Here is an 18,678-nt window from a genome sequence, read left to right as displayed (position 1 = left end):
CGGCCATTCACCTTTTCTGTTGTATGGCAGTTCTTGGATGGAGGACTCTGTTCTGCTCAGCAGTGGTGATGCTGAGGGAGGTCTCTCCCTTCTTGGCTCTGGTTTCTGTTGGAAGATGTGCTGGAGTTCATCTCTGACCGCGTAGAGCTCGTCGTTGGCGTCATCTCGCTGTTGGGTCAGATGATCAATGTCAGCACTGCAACTTTCCAGGTGGTCTTTCAGAGCATTAATTTTAGAGTTCTTGTCTTTAATGTCAGCTTTAGCTTTCTCTAGCTGATGTTCAGCAGCCTGGAGTTGGTTTACCAGGTGCATCTGGGCAGTCTTTAATTCTTGTTTGTCACGTTCAGTGACTGCAAGGGCTTCTTGGAGCTTGTCAACTTGCTTCTTTGTTTCTTGCTCCACTACATCAGGCATGAGTTTGTCTTGAGCTTTCGTTTTGAGCTGGTCTGTGCAGCGTTGGGTGTGCATCAGCTCTCTCAGGAACTCAGCAGTCTGACGCTTGAAGTCGTCCTGGACTTTCACTTCCAGCTTGTCCATGCGGCTCTGGGCACGTGTCAGCTCCTCCTGAAGGTGGGTGAGGTGCTTGTCGCTTAGTGTCAGCTGGGCTGTGAAGGCATTGCTTAGGGAACAGATGATCTTGGTTAGTTCCACGTGGTTGTGGTTCTGATTCTGGCTTGAATCATGTGTCAGGAGTCTTCTCAGAATTATGATTATTATTAAAAATAATAACAGTTCAATTGTCTTTGGTGTGAGGCAGTCTGTAATGCCTCTGAGCCAGGCGTCCACGTCAGTGGGGTTTGTTGTCCGCGACATGTTGGCACGCTGGGGTGAAGAGACTGACACAGATCTGTGTGGGGTGTAAGCCTGTATGTGGTTGAACAGCTAAGTGTCGTTTCAGTGACTGTACAACAATAGTGAAGTGTTGTAATGTCTAAGTGTTGGTCTCAGTGTAGACAGGTAGGTTAGTGATGTGGAAACTTCGTCACTCAACTGAGTGAGGGAAAGAGAGAGAAAAAGAGAGAAAAAGGTTCAAACAAATCTCAATTGAAAGGAAAAGTTTTTTTTTTTTCAATGGGAGAAATATTTCTATAAATATTTTCTATCAATGAAAAGCTGATTTAAACTCGTGATGTGTCACTCAACTGAGTAAGGGGAAAAGAGAGAGAGGTTAAAACCAATTTCAATAAAACAAGAAAGAAAATTCTTAAGTAGGAGAAATATTATTTTTCTCGTAAATGCTTCCTATCGGTGAGAATCTGTTTCCAGAAAGGTAAACAATATTATTGTTTATGTTTACAAGGAAAAATAATACAATAATAATGCTGATACCTTTTTTCTAAGTTTGACAGGATTGACACACCTTCAGTTTGGACCGCTTACAGCTCTGCTGGGATGCTTTGAAGGCGACGGTTGCTCAACACTTGTCTCTGTTAATTGATCTTGGATAAGATGTCAAATTGTAAATTGCGTTTACAGATGCAGGGAGAGTATGGAGAACAAGAGAGGGTTTGATTACAAATCAAATACCTAATAATTGTTTCCTTTGGAAAAATTATCTTTCTCTTTCTTTAGACTCGATTGATGGTTCTTCCAGGTTTGTTTCCTACAAATGTGAAGGATGGGAAAGCAGGACAGAACAGGAAGGATGTAAGAAGGAAAGGAGGGAAGGAGATTGGATCCACAAATGGCTCTGGAGCCTTTGTTGAACTACGAGTATAGAATTGATAGTTGCCAACAACTAAACATTCAAAAATAAAACTTTGTAAGAGAGGGTTATCTCTGATTTATTTGAAACTTGTAGTGAGATACCAATGTCTCCTATTGAGGCTCAGGTGTGTTACTCCCGAGCTAGAAATAAAAAGAAAAGAAAAAGGTAATAAAGATGAAAGAAAGTAAAAATGTACTGGACAAAATAAGAAAAAGGGAAATTAAATAAAGAGGTAAATGAGTAAATCAAATAGACTGGTTAAGTTTATAACCGTGACAAAAAGAAAGGAGAAACGGGGGATACAACGCAATAACAATAAATGAGCAAGTATGAGACTAACAATATTTTGTAATAGGGAAAATGTTGGTGGAATAAGTTCTTAACTTTTACCGTTCAAGACTCATTCACCTGAAGTGATTGGATCTAAAAGAGAATTTTAGAAATTATGAAAATTATGAAATTAGAATTATTAAAAATAAATCTAGAAATCATTAGAAATTACCTGTTTAGAAAAATAGAATTTAAATTTTAATTTAATATTTCCCTTTTTAAATCAAATTAGAATTTGACAATTAATAATCATAAACCAGTATTTTCTTTTTCAAGTAAAATGCAGGTAAACAAAATATGAGACAGGTAAAATAGGAAAGAAGAGAAGACCAACAGGTGTAACAGTCGAGGTGTTTAAATGGTTAAATCACTTTAACGTTGTTCAAACAGACACTTTAACCACAGATGTTAATATTAATGATAACTGTAAATAATGCTTAAGGCTTTAGCATAGGTTAGGCCTCAATGTAAACAACTACTTAGCTTAGCTTTAGCTTAGCTAGCCTAGCCACCAAAGGGTTTGTTTAGGAGGGGTCAGAGTTCTCCCGGAAACGTTGGTTAAGACTTCCGTGTCACGGTTGTAACTATGGCGACAAAACAAACGCTAGTGGGCGAACTGTGAATTGCAGTTTGTAAACAAATAAGCAGTTACATGAAATGTCGGCACATTTCAGCAATGTTTGGAGAATATGCACGTACAGTCGTATTACGTGAAATGACGGCGCATTTCAAACTGTGCACTAAAGGACACCACTCGTAGCTGTTTTACGACGTGGGGCTTCACTCAGTTGTTTAAGAGTGATTAACTTTAAAGGACAGCTTTGTGCTGTACTATAGCGATCTCGGCGGATCGACGTCTCTGTGCAATGTTATCCGAGCACACAAAAACAACAGGGTTTTTAACTGTTGGTTGAGTTTCAACATCAAGCTTTACTTGAACACAACTTTAAATAATTCCTATTTAACTACACTCGGACATACGCAGTGTTTACACGAATTAATTGAACAGACAAAGTCACAGAAGCTTATATCACTGGGATTGCCGTGGAACACGCACTGACAATCTGAGAAATAAAGACTAATCTGTGAGGAGAATATTCGTCCCAGTGGAACACGCACTGAGTCAGACAAATATAAGGTTATACTTATGATGTTTATCACGCATCGCCGTGGAACACGCACGGTGAATCAGATAAATAACGTTAGAACCACGCTCATCGCTCTATGAGGAGGATATTCGTTCTAATATGGTTATTTTAATTACTGCAGTTTTAATTTCATTCAGCTCTCTGACTGATACAAACACACATAACGTTATAGCTATTTGAAAGACTCTGGAACACGCAGATGTCTTAAGCTATAATTAAAGTATTTCAGAATCGAGGGACACGCTCAATTGTTACCTTATCGTTGCGTGGGATCTTATATCTTGGGTTATTTTACTGCAGTTTGAATAAAATAACAAATAAAAAGAATAAAATGGGAAGGCAGACTAGACTAGAGTAACAGCTCAAGCACAGACATTCATTCAAACAGAGCGCGCGGCGCGCGCTGCATACGTCATACACACAGACTCGGAGGTTCGGATCTCTCCTCCGCATAGGCTACTATGAAAATATAATTACTTCGTATATGCTTACAATTTTAGGTTAAACTGCCCGCATTCTCCACCAATATAATGTAGGATATTTGTAATTTGTAGTGATTACAATTTAGCTCAAAGGATTTATTAATTAATTTATAGGGAATTCAAAAGAGTCACTTATTACAACCGAGCAAATGACTCGTTCGCGGTTCATTTGAACTGGCTGTAACTATCAACTCTGCAACGGATATAAATATCCGAACTATAGTGAAACACTATATAGTTAGCAAGGTAACTTAGATCAGAAGTTTAAGACATTAAATTTGTAAGCACAATAACACAAGTAATATTTCTCTTTAGAATACAAACAAGACTTTATTGATTATTCTAACACATAAAACTAATATCTAACACAAACACACACATACACATTCATACGCGTTGCAGAAAGAAAAGAGTAAGGAAAGATTAAGTTTTAAGAGTGAGTTTAAGAGTGAGATGATGTAATCCCAAGTTTCTATGCACTTATAAGACACAACCTGAATGAACCATCAATCATTAGTTTAACCTATCGTTTCCTAGGTTATTAAATCTGTATCAAATACACCAGTTCAGCTTAAGAGTCTGGAGGCAGTACTTGCTTGTCTTTGCTTTTGGGGATTCCCTTTTGTTGCGTGAAAGGGGTTTTCCCGGTCGTTCTTGGCTGGTCTCCTCGTGCCTGATGTCTGGGTCACGTGGTCAGTCACGTGGCGTGCTGGCGGAATGAAAGTCTTTGTTTGAAGCTGGCTTTGCAGAAGAAACGTGGCTCGAAATCTTGTCGCAAAACTTAACTTAGAACCGAGACTCACAACGGAAAAGAAAGGAAACTAAGAAAAGAAAGGAAATTGAGAGGAGTAGATGATGGCTTGAATGAAGCTGTTTAACCCATGTTCTCCAGATCTTGATTTGGGTTGTTTCGTCTGCGCGTTTACATGGTTCCTGGTCTGTCTTAGATCTTCATCTCCCGCTGCATTTTTGGTTCTGCACTAAAACTCTACTTTGTTCTGGTGTTAAGATTTTAAACTCAAAAGTCCGCCCAGCCTCCTGGATCAGTTCTAACCAATTAGACACTGTCTTTGTTTAGGAGGTGGCGTTCTCTTCACTTCTTATCATAAATCAAGCTTATCTGTGCTCTCCTTACTCTCTAAGCTCTAGCAAAGAGTACAGAGGCCACAGCTAAGACATTATTACTATTATAAGAATCCGAAACATTTTCCACAGATTTCAATCAAGCCATCCTTTGAATTAAGAACATACGATAATATTGATATGAAACACAACACATTTTCATTCAAACATCTAACAATAATAACAATTACATGAATTGTATGGCATCTAAGCATATCAGATACACCCATCTATTGTAGGAACAATATAGAATCATGTCGTTGCATGATGCTTGATCTATAAGTCCATTGAAAATTGTTCTTGAATGATTTTATTTATGTTATAGGTAAAATCTCAGCTCTGTGGTTTGAAACTATTTTACACCCTGAGGTCTATCAGAGGTCCTTAAGGAGGGGTCTGGAATGTTGTGGGCTCGAGCAGCTCCTGCTGTTATCTTGATCGGGCTGAATTGTGCTATCTCTGAGCCAATCATTCTTTTCCAAGCTATCTTACATTGACCAGTTCTTTCTTTAGTTGGGCTCATCTTCTTTGAAGCTTGCATGGCCATAAAGTTCTTAGCTGGGGGTTTTCGTTGGTCAACGGAGACTGGCTGGCTGGAGCCTTCTTTTATGGCTCTGGGGTTGGTGATTTGGTGTCTGGAATGTTCAGTTCTGTGAGAAATTATGTTTGAACAATTCACCTGGAAGATTCATTTGTGTTTGTTTCGCACTCAATCCTACACTTTTGTGAATGATAACATTTTATTGGTAACAAATAGTATTCTGATTTAGTTCAGCACTTGGTTACAGACAAGGTACTGGGAGACAAGGTACTGCATTCATCCACTGAACCCCTGGAGTTGACCATGTGCTGACTGAGTGAGCAAAGTGCACACTTCTTTCTGCACTGCACAAACAGACAGTTTATTGATAAGGACGCAAAGCCTTATCACACTTTCAATTTTAGTTTGTTTGACAGCAATGGCGCAAAACAAAACATGAAGAACTTCATTGTTATTATGAGAATAGTTTCTATTTTCTATTTGTGCCAGTCAATGCTGATATTGTGGCGGGCACTGCAGACATTTCGTGAGTATTTGCCTCACAATTCATGCAAAAATAATGGAAATTTATTGGTAAATTTGTGTACGAACCCTGCCTCAAAAATGTATTCTGTCGACACACTCAAATTTCCATATTCATTCACTACTGACTCCCAAGGAGATGGCAGGTGAGTTGGAAGAACATGCCTTGACACTTCTTCTAAGGCAACCCCTTCCTGTAGAAATGCAAGGTCTGTCCGAGGGCTGAAAATGCCATGCTATATCGGTGAGATAGCCACACAATAGCCGCGTTTCCACTGTCGGGCCAGTGCGAGCCAGGGCTTTAAACGGGCCGTGCCGTGCTGGGCTAATAGCCTCGGGTGATGTGTGTGATGTGTGTGTTCACGTAAGCAGATATGAGCAGATTCTGTGCAATACGCTGTGTTTAATATATCATGATGACTCACGAGGTGTGTATTTGCGCTAAATTTGCACGGATTTAGCTTACACGAACTTCCCCAACACAGTGAGTAAACCTGCCCTGAGATTTTTACCTGCATTTGGCGGGTTGGCAGGGGTTCATTTCAAACCCTGCTTCCTTGTAAAAAAGTTAAAGGAAAGCAATGTTGAAAAACATACAGATGCCCTGTAGGAAAACTATCCACTTTATGGAAGAGAGGGGGCATGAGACGGCTGCATTGGCACCGCTCCTCCATTCTTCTCATTTCAAAATCGAGATGAAATCCATCCAATCCAACCATCCTCTCAGCTTCTTCTCCCATTTCAATCTGTCCCTCTCGTACCTGAAGCAGCTTCATGCTGGAAAATGCAGTCAAGGCCCTTTATTTGCTACAAAACTTTTGCTTTCCCTTGCAAGACATGTTGTGAGCTTGGACAGACACTTCCAGTTTAATGTCCTGCTGGCAGTGTTTCAGACAGATCCACACTTTAACAATGGAGCGTTTCATAGTGTTTGAACTTCAATGCTTATCTCAAGGAGTTCAGTGAAGTTCCTGGATCAATAACTTATGAGCTAAACTTTGTTAAAACACAAATTACACCTCTGTTCAATCATAGTAACATAGACAATGAGCTACAACCCTATTTCCCTTAAAACGAGAAAAATGAAACTTTTACTTAAATTTATTAGCAAATTTGCATTGCACAGCGTCACTGAACAGTGAACACTGATAACTCCACTGATATGGAGTGCATTTTGTGTCACTGAACACTTTTAACTAACAATGTAGATGCCACAAAAAAATAAAGTGCATTAGGTAAATACATGTTATAAAACTGAAATAGTGAGTATGTTGTAAATAAAATATTAAGCACATCAAGTAAACATTCATAAAACTGAAATAGTATGCTCTAAAATACTGTAAACAAAAAAAAACTGTAGTAAACTCATAAGTTGTTTTCAAGTATAGCTCATAAATTATATCCAATGTGAGTAACTTTACCGGCCCTGACAAACTTTAGGCCCGTCTGAGGTGAACGCTAAACAAACTACAAGGATACAATAGCATGCCTACTTTGTCTTTAGTATTTTTGTTAAGGAACAGTAGCCTACTTGATCAACATGTTCTGGGCTATGTGCTGTGCTTATACATTGCTTATACATGCTTACTGCCCTGCCATCAGCCCTGCCATCACAGCTTGCTGATGTTGGTACAGCGCTCTCAGAGAAAAACTGAAGACACTCGTGTGAAAGTTTAAGGCGACAGGACTCATCAGTGGTGCAGGTATCTGGTCACTGTAAAAAAACAAAACAAATTTGTTCTCACAATTATATTATTACATTAACCATCACCAATATTGCCCACTCAAAACAAAAAACAGTATTTTGTAGACAGACACATATATGCTTTGTATGTATTTTCAAAAACAACATTTTATATTTTAGAAACAAAATAATTATTGTTTATTGGCAAAATGGTTTGGTAAAAGTCCAACTAGTAAAACGTGTAAAAGTTTAAGAATTAAATACTTACTCTGAAATGATATCCTCCAGATCAAGCCGTGCGTCGCGTCACATTCTTATTCTTCTGAGATAAATTCAAGACTTATTCCTTTCAGTGCTTCTTCTTCCAAACTTGTTGAAAAGCAAATTGTTACGTCTTCCCCTTAATCTAGGGGTAAATAGGGAACGACGGACAATAAAAACAGAGAGACTTTGAGGATCTCCAACTCTCCAGTCCCAGATTCACAGGAAAAACAAACAACCAAATCTTAATTTCGAATGGCGTGTCTGCCTTTTATTTGTATAACTTCCGCAGGAGTTATAAAATAATAATATAAAGTAAAGAAACACATTACAAATAAATCCAAACAAAAATGTTATCTCGGGAGGAGGGCCCAACTCAAAAACAAAACAAAAAGAACCTCTACCTAAAAAGGGGATAACTAACTTACCTATACACAACAGAAAACAAAACAAAACAACATATATCTCTCTCCCTTACTAACCAATAAACAGGAGAAAAGTTATGGGTATCCTCTGCCCTACTTTACCCATAAACTCTTAAAGGTCCTCTAAGCGATCTCACGCGTTTTTTAGGCCAAACATTTTTTTTTCACATACCGCAAACATCTCCTCACTATCCGCTCGCTGCCTGTCCCCTGAACACACTGTAAAAAAACGCGGTCTCTGTAGACAGCCCACGCTCCACAAACTGCAGCAAAAACAAACTGAGCAACAAACAGAGCGACCCGCAGCACGAAACATACCAAACTGTTCCAGCCAATAACCGACAAGAATGATGTGGGGGTGGGGTTCGGGGGTTAGTGCGCGGATGAGGAGGAGGGAGGGTCTAGCTAGCCTCCGTTTTGTTTGATAATAATTCAAACATCAACAAGAGGTTACGCCAACCGAGATCGCTTAGAGGACCTTTAACTGATCATAAATAACAAAAATTCAAGAATCACGTTATCACACACATTGTGACCATACACCAAAGAGCGCAATTCGCTCGTCTGGGTTTGGAGAACGGAACAACCTCAAACGCCGCGATGTCTCTCCTTCCTCAACGCTCTCTCTGCTGTTTTGTATCAGACTCCTCAGGACACGCACCAATCAGTGTGCGGGCAGCACTCACAGGTAATCGAGCACAGGTGGTAGCCCTTAATCCTATTAATCAGACACACAAGAGAAGGAGAGAGAGAAAAAGAAACACATGCACACCACTCTTGGTATGTAACAATGAATACGTCCTTAGACGTAACAGTGAACACAATGAAGCTGGATGGTTTGTTTATCGAGGTAATGTTTACAGGTTTGACAGCAGAAATTGCCCCCTGTTTATTTTCTTTATTTTACAAAAGCACAAAGTTTTGTTGTTATTGTGAGTGTACACAAATACAATTATTCAGTTTTGAATGATGTATTGCTCTTATCTGTATGACCAAAATCGACTGAGTATTTTAAGTCTCTTTTGCACTGATACGAAAAAAAATAAGGTGATCCCACCGGCACATCTGCCGACCCCTCTGGGGTAAGGGAACTGGGCCCGTATCCCTAAAGAATTTTTGTGCAAAAAGTGGCTCCTAGCGGCCAAATTCTAAGAAAATTCTCAGAGTCATGACGTTTTCTTAGAATTTCCCCTAAAAGTGACACGAAAATCCCAGTTAATATAAAAGCTATTCCTCAAGATTCCTAGCGCTTAAAAGGGCTCCTAAGGCGAGATCTGCTAAGAGCAGGGAAGAGGACTTTTAGTGGCTTAGGAGTTCCCCTAAGCAGCTGCACATTCCTTTTTTTCTCCATTTTCTGTGTTTGTAGGATATTTGTTAACAAGCCTTCATAAATAGACCAGCCAGCAATCACAGACATTGATAAAAGCTGAGCCATGTTACCCTCGTTAAGACCACACTGAGTTGTAACGTTGCAATTTCTACTTCATTAAGGACAGCCCCTTGAGATAGGCCATCTTGTTTTCAATGGGGTCCATATGGGAGTGAAAGTACAAAATATGCCAGCTAGGATATTAATATGAGCAAATAAGACACAAATCATTATTTGAACAGGGTGTAATGAGCTTAAGTTTTCACATATTTTAGATTCTAATGTTAGGCTATAACCCCTACAGCTTACTATTCATTTTCCAGATATTTTCTTGAATGTGAAATATTATTTACAATTACAGTCTGCATAAGATTAGAGTGTGTAATTATGTTTATTGATTTGAGGGTACATCCTTTGCTCATTATCACCAAAAGTTCATTTTCATCAAACTTGTAGGATCAACCAATCACGGCTTTTGAAATGATGACTCATACCTAGCAACGGGGTCAACCACACCTCCTCACTAAGATAGGATTTTCCATCCATTCCTTGCTCAGAGTTCACTGAAAATGTTCTGGAATCACTTCTAAGCTAAAACTCCTGGCAAGGAATTTTTAGGTTAAGTTAGGAGCTCTCTGAGAGGATTCTCAGAATCTTTAGGGATACGGGCCCTGGTCTTTTGCTGAAGCGCCCAGGGGAGCTCTCTGCACTTAGCGTTGGGAAGATACTGCTGTAATGCACGTTCAACCACTCGGCTCCGAAGAATAAATCTGAATACAAGTGGATCTAAGCCATCTTATTTTATACCCTTATGTATAAGGGAGTGGCATGCAAATTCTATAAACCAACTCTCATTGGCCTTTAAAGGAAAACTCTGACTTTTTGGGACTTTAGCTTATTCACAGTATCCCCCAGAGTTAGATAAGTCCATACATACCCTTTTCATTTCTGTGCGTTCTGTAAGTGTTATTTGACGCACCCACCGCTAGCCTAGCTTAGCACAAAGACTGGATGTAAATGGATAATGGTAGCATACTAATCCCAATAAGTGACAAAATAATGCAAACATTTTCCTATTTACATGTTGTGATCTGTATAGTCACAGCGTGTACAAATAACAAGGCTATATGAGACAGAGACCATTTTTAATCGTATAAATACTGGGAACTATATTCTCACTAGGCGTAGGAGCACAGCTACTTGGGCGGAGTGATCAGCTTAGCACACGAGATGCCCTGTGGTGAGGAGCAGAGAGTTCGCTCAGAATTGGAGTAATAGAGTCAGCAATTACTAGATAGTAAATGCAAAGTTTACAATCATGGGTGTTCGCTGTATTGTAAAGAGCTGCGACAATAAACAGGGGAGACCAGGTAATACTATGATGTTTCATAATTCCAACCAAAAACGCTGACCTGATGAATCGATGGCTACAAACACACCTGTAAACAGCATCAAGAAGTATTTCGTTTGCTCTGAACATTTTACTATAGACGACTATTTTGAAAAAATGCAAGTTGCCACACGGACCATGAAACGTGTGCTAAAGGATACAGCCATCCCGATAATAAAGACAGGACAAATTGGATCACCTGTTGCTGCGGTAAGTGTTCCGTTATGTTTTGAGATGACTAACATTAGCCATACTGTAACAGTGCCATGCTAATGTAATGTAACCTTAGTAGTTACACTATTACGTGAATAGGGGCTCCGTGTATCCCCTTTATTGTTATTATTGTGTTGTCATGAACACACTGTATCGCTCAATAACAAATGAGCGGCGCTAAATGTAACTCTCAGGACTGTAACATTCAACTTGCTAATGAACAGCTTCCAAAGTTTGTAACTCCTCGTCTGTGTATTCTGGCTCAAAACTATATGGTTCTGGATCTTGGTTTGATACACAGTAAAATTCCTCTGACAATTCCTCAAAGTCAGACATGATCACGAGTCACGTTCGCTCATAGCGTTCGCTACTAGCTAGTTAGTCACGTTTGTTTTGTTTACGGAACCATCAACAGGGCGTCACTCTCGTGTGCTGCGCTAATCACTCCGCCCAAGTAATGTTAGCTGTGCTCCTACGCCTAGTGAGAATATAGTTCCCAGTATTTATACGATTAAAAATGGTCTCTGTCTCATATAGCCTTGTTATTTGTACACGCTGTGACTATACAGATCACAACATGTAAATAGGAAAATGTTTGCATTATTGTGTCACTTATTGGGATTAGTATGCTACCATTATCCATTTACATCCAGTCTTTGTGCTAAGCTAGGCTAGCGGTGGGTGCGTCAAATAACACTTACAGAACGCACAGAAATGAAAAAGGTATGTATGGACTTATCTAACTCTGGGGGATACTGTGAATAAGCTAAAGTCCCAAAAAGTCGGAGTTTTCCTTTAAAGTCCAACAGAAATCAAAATGGACCCTATTTACTTTGTTAGCGCATATTACTAGTCTTGTGGTGAACAATTAATACGTGCAAGTTAAAACACAGAAAAAATTTGTTTGCCGTCGTAATCTTTAATCAAAGTCTGAAAACTTACTTCCGGTCTGGAATGGCGTCCCTTCTCTGATGATGTAGGTTTGAGGACTTGGTTTGGGAAACGCTTAACCACTCCCCTCAAACCGTTAGTCGGCTATGAGCAGAGATGGAGAGGAGGAGCGCTACAGTAAAACCCTGCCCTCTGTTCAATATTCCTTTTCACTGGGAAATACGTCACAACACTGGAGAAAAGTCGTTTGCAACTTCCGGTTCACACAGACTTTAATGAAGTATCAGAAGTGTTTGGGGCTCCCAAGTGTAACCCCTAGTATCATCACATCGAAACAATGTCAAAGTGACTGGCAGATAGGAAACAAGATAAAAACACCAAAGACATTACTAAAGATGAGCTCTTTGCCCCTAGTGGTCATTATTCAGAGTCTCAAGACAAGGATAATATGCATTTTGAGTAGACACTAAAATGCTTTTGTATGTGAGAATTATGAGAAAACTGTGTAAAATCATCTTTAAATCAACATTTTTTTTGATTCAGTGCACTGCTCTTATGATCATTTTCAGGGTAAAGCCGAGCTGAGATGCCCTAAATGTGAAAAACAGTGGTCTTACACTGAAGTCCGTCTATTAGCCAAACTTACACCTGAAGAACAGCAGTACTTTGAGGAAAGACTTGCCAACAACGCTACTAGAAAGACAGTAGACATCAATAATGTAAGTATTTTTCCTTTACATTTACTAAGTCATAAAATAAATGTGGGGTAGGCAATTTGATTCATAAACACTTTTTGCATAAATATTCTTTGTCCAATGCGATGTCTACCTGCCTGTTAGTTTATGTATTTCCATAACTCCGTGCACCCTACTCGCGCAGACATCACGCGTCATCTGCACGTTCCATGAGGCCATGCAGAGTTGTAGACCGTCAACGAGCATCACGCCGTCTCTCATAAGACGCTTTGCTGAATCTGCTTTGGCTGAGTGTGTTCATGTGGTTTGGAGGAGCCGTGGCTTTTGGAGAGCGCTCTGAAATGGCTTTAAACCCTCAATGGGACTAATTATATAATCACAGCTAGAAAAAATAAATGACTTTATTGTTTACATATATTTAAGTAAAATAATTTTCCAAAATTGGTTTTCTACACATGAAAATCAACAAGACACTTCTTTTTCAGTGTAGCCCACACACGTGACTCGATTTTGACCTGTTTAGACTTACACAACAATCAATGCTTCTATCCTCCTTATTTTCTGTTGCACTGCTGTAACTATCATCAATACTTTCTGATAAAGATACCACTTTTCCTTTCTGTCTTCTGTTAAATGCACTAACATAAACCTAAAACACAAGCAAAAAGGTCATTGTACTGTCTGCCAGTAATGAACAATAGTCCAGATACACAGGAAATATGTATGGGATTGTTCATTATTTTATATGCATAAGCTCTTTCTCTCTTCAGTGTCCTGGTTGTGACTGGATCATCGAGAGATCAGACTCGTCTAATCTCAGTGTGAGATGCACCATTTGCTCTGTAAATAAGGGCAAAACCTTTGAGTTCTGCTGGCAGTGTCTGAGAAAGTGGAAAGGTCCGCGTCCTCGATCTGATAGATGTGACAATGACGACTGCAGCAACAGAGAGCTGGATCTGCTGAGAGATTGTGCAAATATTACTTTACCATCTGTAAAAAACATTGAATGTCCAGCGGTTCGTGCTTGTCCAACATGTGGTTTGCTGCTTAACCACAACACAGAGCAATGTAAAAACATAGTGTGCTCTCGGTGTAATAAAGAGTTTTGTTTTGTCTGTCTCAAGCTCACACCTGACTGTCTGAAGACAAGTAGTTACTATATTCTCTGCTCTGATGGTGTGGCTCCACGACAGACATCTATTCCACTCTGGAGAGATAAACAACACATTACAAGCACATCGAATCACAATATTACAGGCACGCCGAAACAAATTACAAGCACATTACTCTTGATATGTTGGATATGTTTTGCATGTTTAGCTTATCTGCTTCATTTATTAGACTTAAAGTAAGTGTATGAAACTCATTGTGTATTTTTCAAGATGCGTTATGCAGTTAAAAGAAACCATAAGGCTGAATATTAAAATGATTCAAATACAGTTTTTGGGGGTATTTACAGCCAATTTCCCTGCAGACATAAAAGTATTGACAGTGACATAAATTTTCTTTCACAAAGTTTGCTACTTTAGCATTTGTATGTTATTTTTTCACATTTCTGTGGTATGCTGAAAAAATGTTAAGCAACATAAACTTTAATATGTTTTAAAGGCAAAAACATTTATGCAAAGAGTCAATAGATGTCCCAAATAGTCGTAAAGGAGCTTCAGAAAATAACATCGCACCATCTTCTGCTGTCCAATCCTTCAGGAATTTCACCAATTTCAGGCTGTCCTTGATGTTTTCGTTGGGGAGAAGTTGCTTCTTTGCTGCTCTTCTTGACACCAGGCTGTTGTCCAGAAGTCTTGGCCTGTGTGTGCATGCTTCACACCACCTGCTGCCAATATTGAGCAGTTCTGCACTGGTGGAGACATGATTACGTACTGTAGCTGATTCCTCAGGAGTAAAGGTCCTGGGTATTGCTGGACACTCTGGGACGTCCTGAAGCCTTTGTAACAGAAAGCAGATCGCCAGGTCTGCATGGGGATTAAATTAATGCCGTCTAATCTACACCACCCCTGTCCTCCTGGATAGCAAGACCAAAGCACATAGTGTCTTGCGCTGATTAAAGCTGTTTGACATTCCAATCAACAAACAGGCTCTGTTCTTCCTGGACTGTCTACAAAGAACAAATGGCGCCTATCAGTGAGTAACTCATTGATTACCGTCTAAAAACACAGATCTCTTATTCCTGAATCAACAAAAACCATTTGTTTCACTGCCCTCTGGGGAGTCACAGCAACACAGACGCCGCAATGTCTACAACTCCGAAAAAGCCCTAGGGATCTCTTAATTAACTGATTTACACTTCAGAACACTTTAGAACAACAAGGCAGTGTCCGACCAGATGTCCAAACCATGCGCTGGCCGGTAATCTCATCAAATCCAGTTAACCACACACACATAAGCAAACCCCCCCCCCCCCCCCCCCCCGGCTTGAGAGACAAAAGTTCAGGCTGCGGGCATGAACTCTCGGACTTTGTCAGCACACACACACACACAGAAACACGACACAGATCCGACCACGTGGGATCAAAATCATCTTGTAAAATGTTTAAAAGGTATTCCTTGTTGTGTGCATGATCCCTTTTCCCAAATACTATACCTATATAGCTTTATTGGTCTGGAATCAATTTGATGTGCCTATAATCACGAGAAATCATGTATCTTTGTGTCATTAGATCATAGAATTGTCATTTGCGGTACTGTTTTGTTCCAAAAACCCCAACGGTGTTGAATCTTTAACACAAAATATCAGAGGATGCATTCTTTTACCCTTACCCCTCACCCCCAATTTTGGCAAGTGCTGCATACATGACATACCCAAAATAAAAAGGTTGCTGCTCATAAGTCATTCTGAATAGACACATAACCAACATATATTTAGAAAGCCAACCCTTGAGAGTTTACAGTTCAAGACTCAAAATTAACCAGACTGTTATTAAAGGGATAGTTCACTTTGAAATTAATTTTTGATATGTTTTAGCTCACCTCAAGGGCATCCAAGATGTAGGTGTCTTTGTTTCCGCAGTAGTTTCAATTTTGATATTTTTAGGTCAAACCGTTCTTGTCTGTCAGTCATATAATGCAGGTCTGTGGTCACTGTCTCAAAACACAAGCGCAGAGTCCAAATTAAAACAATTCCCCATCGTCCAAATGAAACAATTCCCCATCACATTGATGGCCTAAGACACGAAACGAGCGGTTTGTGTGAGAAAACGAACAGTATTTATATCGTTGTTATCTCTTGAACACAGCACACGTCCAAATGATCTGACGGCGCGGGCGGGTATATATATATACATAGATGTCGCCTTTGCTACTGCAGTTCATTGGAACGAAACCGTAGCCAAGGCGACATCTATGTATATATCTATACCCGCCCGCGCCGTCAGATCATTTGGACGTGTGCTGTGTTCAAGAGATAACAACGATATAAATACTGTTCGTTTTCTCACACAAACCGCTCGTTTCGTGTCTTAGGCCATCAATGTGTACTTACGATGGGGAATTGTTTCATTTGGACGATGGGGAATTGTTTTAATTTGGACTCTGTGCTTGTGTTTTGAGACAGTGACCATAGACCTGCATTATATGACTGACAGACAAGAACAGTTTGACCTAAAAATATCAAAATTGAAACTACTGCGGAAACAAAGACACCTACATCTTGGATGCCCTTGAGGTAAGCTAAAACATATCAAAAATTAATTTCAAAGTGAACTATCCCTTTAATATTGAGATGTATATAAGCTCAAACATAAAAACAAAAACAACAAATATTAAGAATATATTTATTAAATGTATAAAATATTATGTGAATTTAGGATAGCAACTTATAACCACAACTAAAGTGTAGCCACAAGTGTGGTCATGCTTCATTTCAATTCTGAGGATGATGTCTCTAAAATGATGCATTTTATGAAGCCTGTTGTGAGACCATGTCAGGGGAGAATTTGGAGAATTCTCAGAGAAGGCAAACAAGTTTCTCACCAAATAGTTTATTGCCCTCTAAACACCTATTTACTGTCTCTGACTAATGTCTGGCGAGGAGAACTGGCACATTCATGTTCTTTTCATTTAAATCGACCAAGCTTTCACACCTGTGATGGTCTTCATCATTCTTTTATCCTTATTCTTTTGTTTGAATGCAGCCATTATAGCCTTTCTTCTGGCATAATGCTTAGCCATTGACACATAATGTGTAACCCCCATAGACGGATAATCCACCTATTAACTTAAGCCTTGTTAGAAAACAAACAACTAAAAATATTCTTGGAACTTTTAATTGCGAATTATTTTTAAAAAAATGATTGTATGGAATAGAGGGTTTTCACCTACGTCACGATTTGGTCAGTTACCCGGATGCGCGGCCATATTGGAGGTACTCGGATGTGAACAACAGCATGGATTGCACTGTTTATGTACTACTGAACACATTGTTACACTAATTTCTGATGTATAAACCACGGGAACAACACATGGAAGCTGCAAAATCATATAGAGAAGGACTTAAAGCAGGAAAGAGCTCAACATTTTGACAAACTTAAGGCAATATGTGGTAAAGATCTGAACGAGCTAGCTTCTCCAACTAGTCCTTACTTCTATTTTGACATTGGCTACGTTCAGATTGTCAGTCCAAAGCACATGAAATCCGTTTCAATCTACATCCCTATGTGGTTTAATATCCTATTCAAATCACATATCAGGAAATCCACCAGTCTGAACGCTCTTTCGCGTGGTTTATGTGACTTTCTCACGCCACGTAAAATGTAAACATCAGACATTGTTATAGGGAACATGCTGAAAGTTGCAGCCGAAACAAGGCTGTGTTGTTGCAAGTGCCGGACAAGCAGAAAATTATTTTTTTTGAAAAGTATTTTGAAACCGGCGCGGATGAAAAAGAGTTGTGCATACAGTACCAGCCTCCTACAGTTCTGCAGCTCGAGACGCAGTAGTCCAGCGCAGCGGCTACACATCTCCATATTGTAAAATTTAAATAAGAAAACATTTATATTGCAAATGCAAACCCCTCCATCAACGCAACATCATTGCCTTGTTGTCAAAGAGCTGCGTGGACACACAAATCGGACCTGAACAGTTGCAATACAGTGTGGACATCATTTTAGATCATATTCCAATCGGATACAAAGATAATCGGATTGACAGTGTGTATGTACCCATAGTTAACTATTTTACGTCAAAATTTTAGCCATAGTTAACGCTTCATTTACACATGTGGCTGATGCTGTGCCTCTCTCAACCACAAACGCCATCTTTCATCAGTTTTTTGCACTCTTCTCTTTAACTTTCGGCAGTCTATAGAACTAGAAATGTTTTTTTCTCGGTGCGACCGATGAGTACAGACCAAAACTTGACCATTTTTCAGAAGCAATAATCAGCCAAATTTGCGAGTCCGTTCAGTTCAATGGCACTGTTTACGTTCAGTGCCTCCAAAATGGCCGACTTCCGGATTGATGACGCGTCGTGAAAACCCTCTATTGACAGCTCCTGCAGCAGGTGCATTAGCACAACAGTTAGCCTCAAGCTACATGACACAATTTAATTTATTAATATTACACGTTTATTTAAAGCTCACTTTAAAACACCATCGAGTGTTTGTATCATATTCCGGTCGCGGTTTAGAATGGTTTCAAGTCAGAAAACGATTTTGATTTTTTTTTTTTTTATATTAGCATATTATTTTTAGCATTTTATATGAAGCTATGGGCTATGCTTATCCTTACCTTTATTTTTTATTCATATAAAAATACCCCAAATCGCACGAAAATAACACACAAAACACACATGGGGAGAGTGGGGTAAAGTGAGACATTTTTTACATTCGTTACCCTCTAAGCGAGCTAAAATGATATATCAGTCAAATTTACACATTTCCC

At 39.4% G+C, this 18,678-nt stretch overlaps 1 protein-coding gene across 1 annotated transcript in view; it reads left to right on the top strand.

The window, feature by feature from the left end:
* The window catches only part of LOC307150986 (E3 ubiquitin-protein ligase RNF19B-like), a 37,683-nt gene extending 22,052 nt beyond the window's left edge, over positions 1–15,631 (top strand). The window contains exons 3-4 of the mRNA XM_079858696.1: positions 12,656–12,805; positions 13,552–15,631. Coding sequence (XP_079714822.1) covers positions 12,656–12,805; positions 13,552–14,133 — 732 coding nt within the window. The 3' untranslated portion in view covers positions 14,134–15,631. The remainder of the gene's footprint in view (positions 1–12,655; positions 12,806–13,551) is intronic.
* Positions 15,632–18,678: the final 3,047 nt, after the last annotated feature.

Source organism: Squalius cephalus, assembly GCF_949319135.1.
Source record: "Squalius cephalus genome assembly, chromosome: 23".
In the NCBI taxonomy this organism is placed as follows: domain Eukaryota; kingdom Metazoa; phylum Chordata; class Actinopteri; order Cypriniformes; family Leuciscidae; genus Squalius; species Squalius cephalus.
This window is presented reverse-complemented; position numbering and strand designations above follow the sequence as displayed.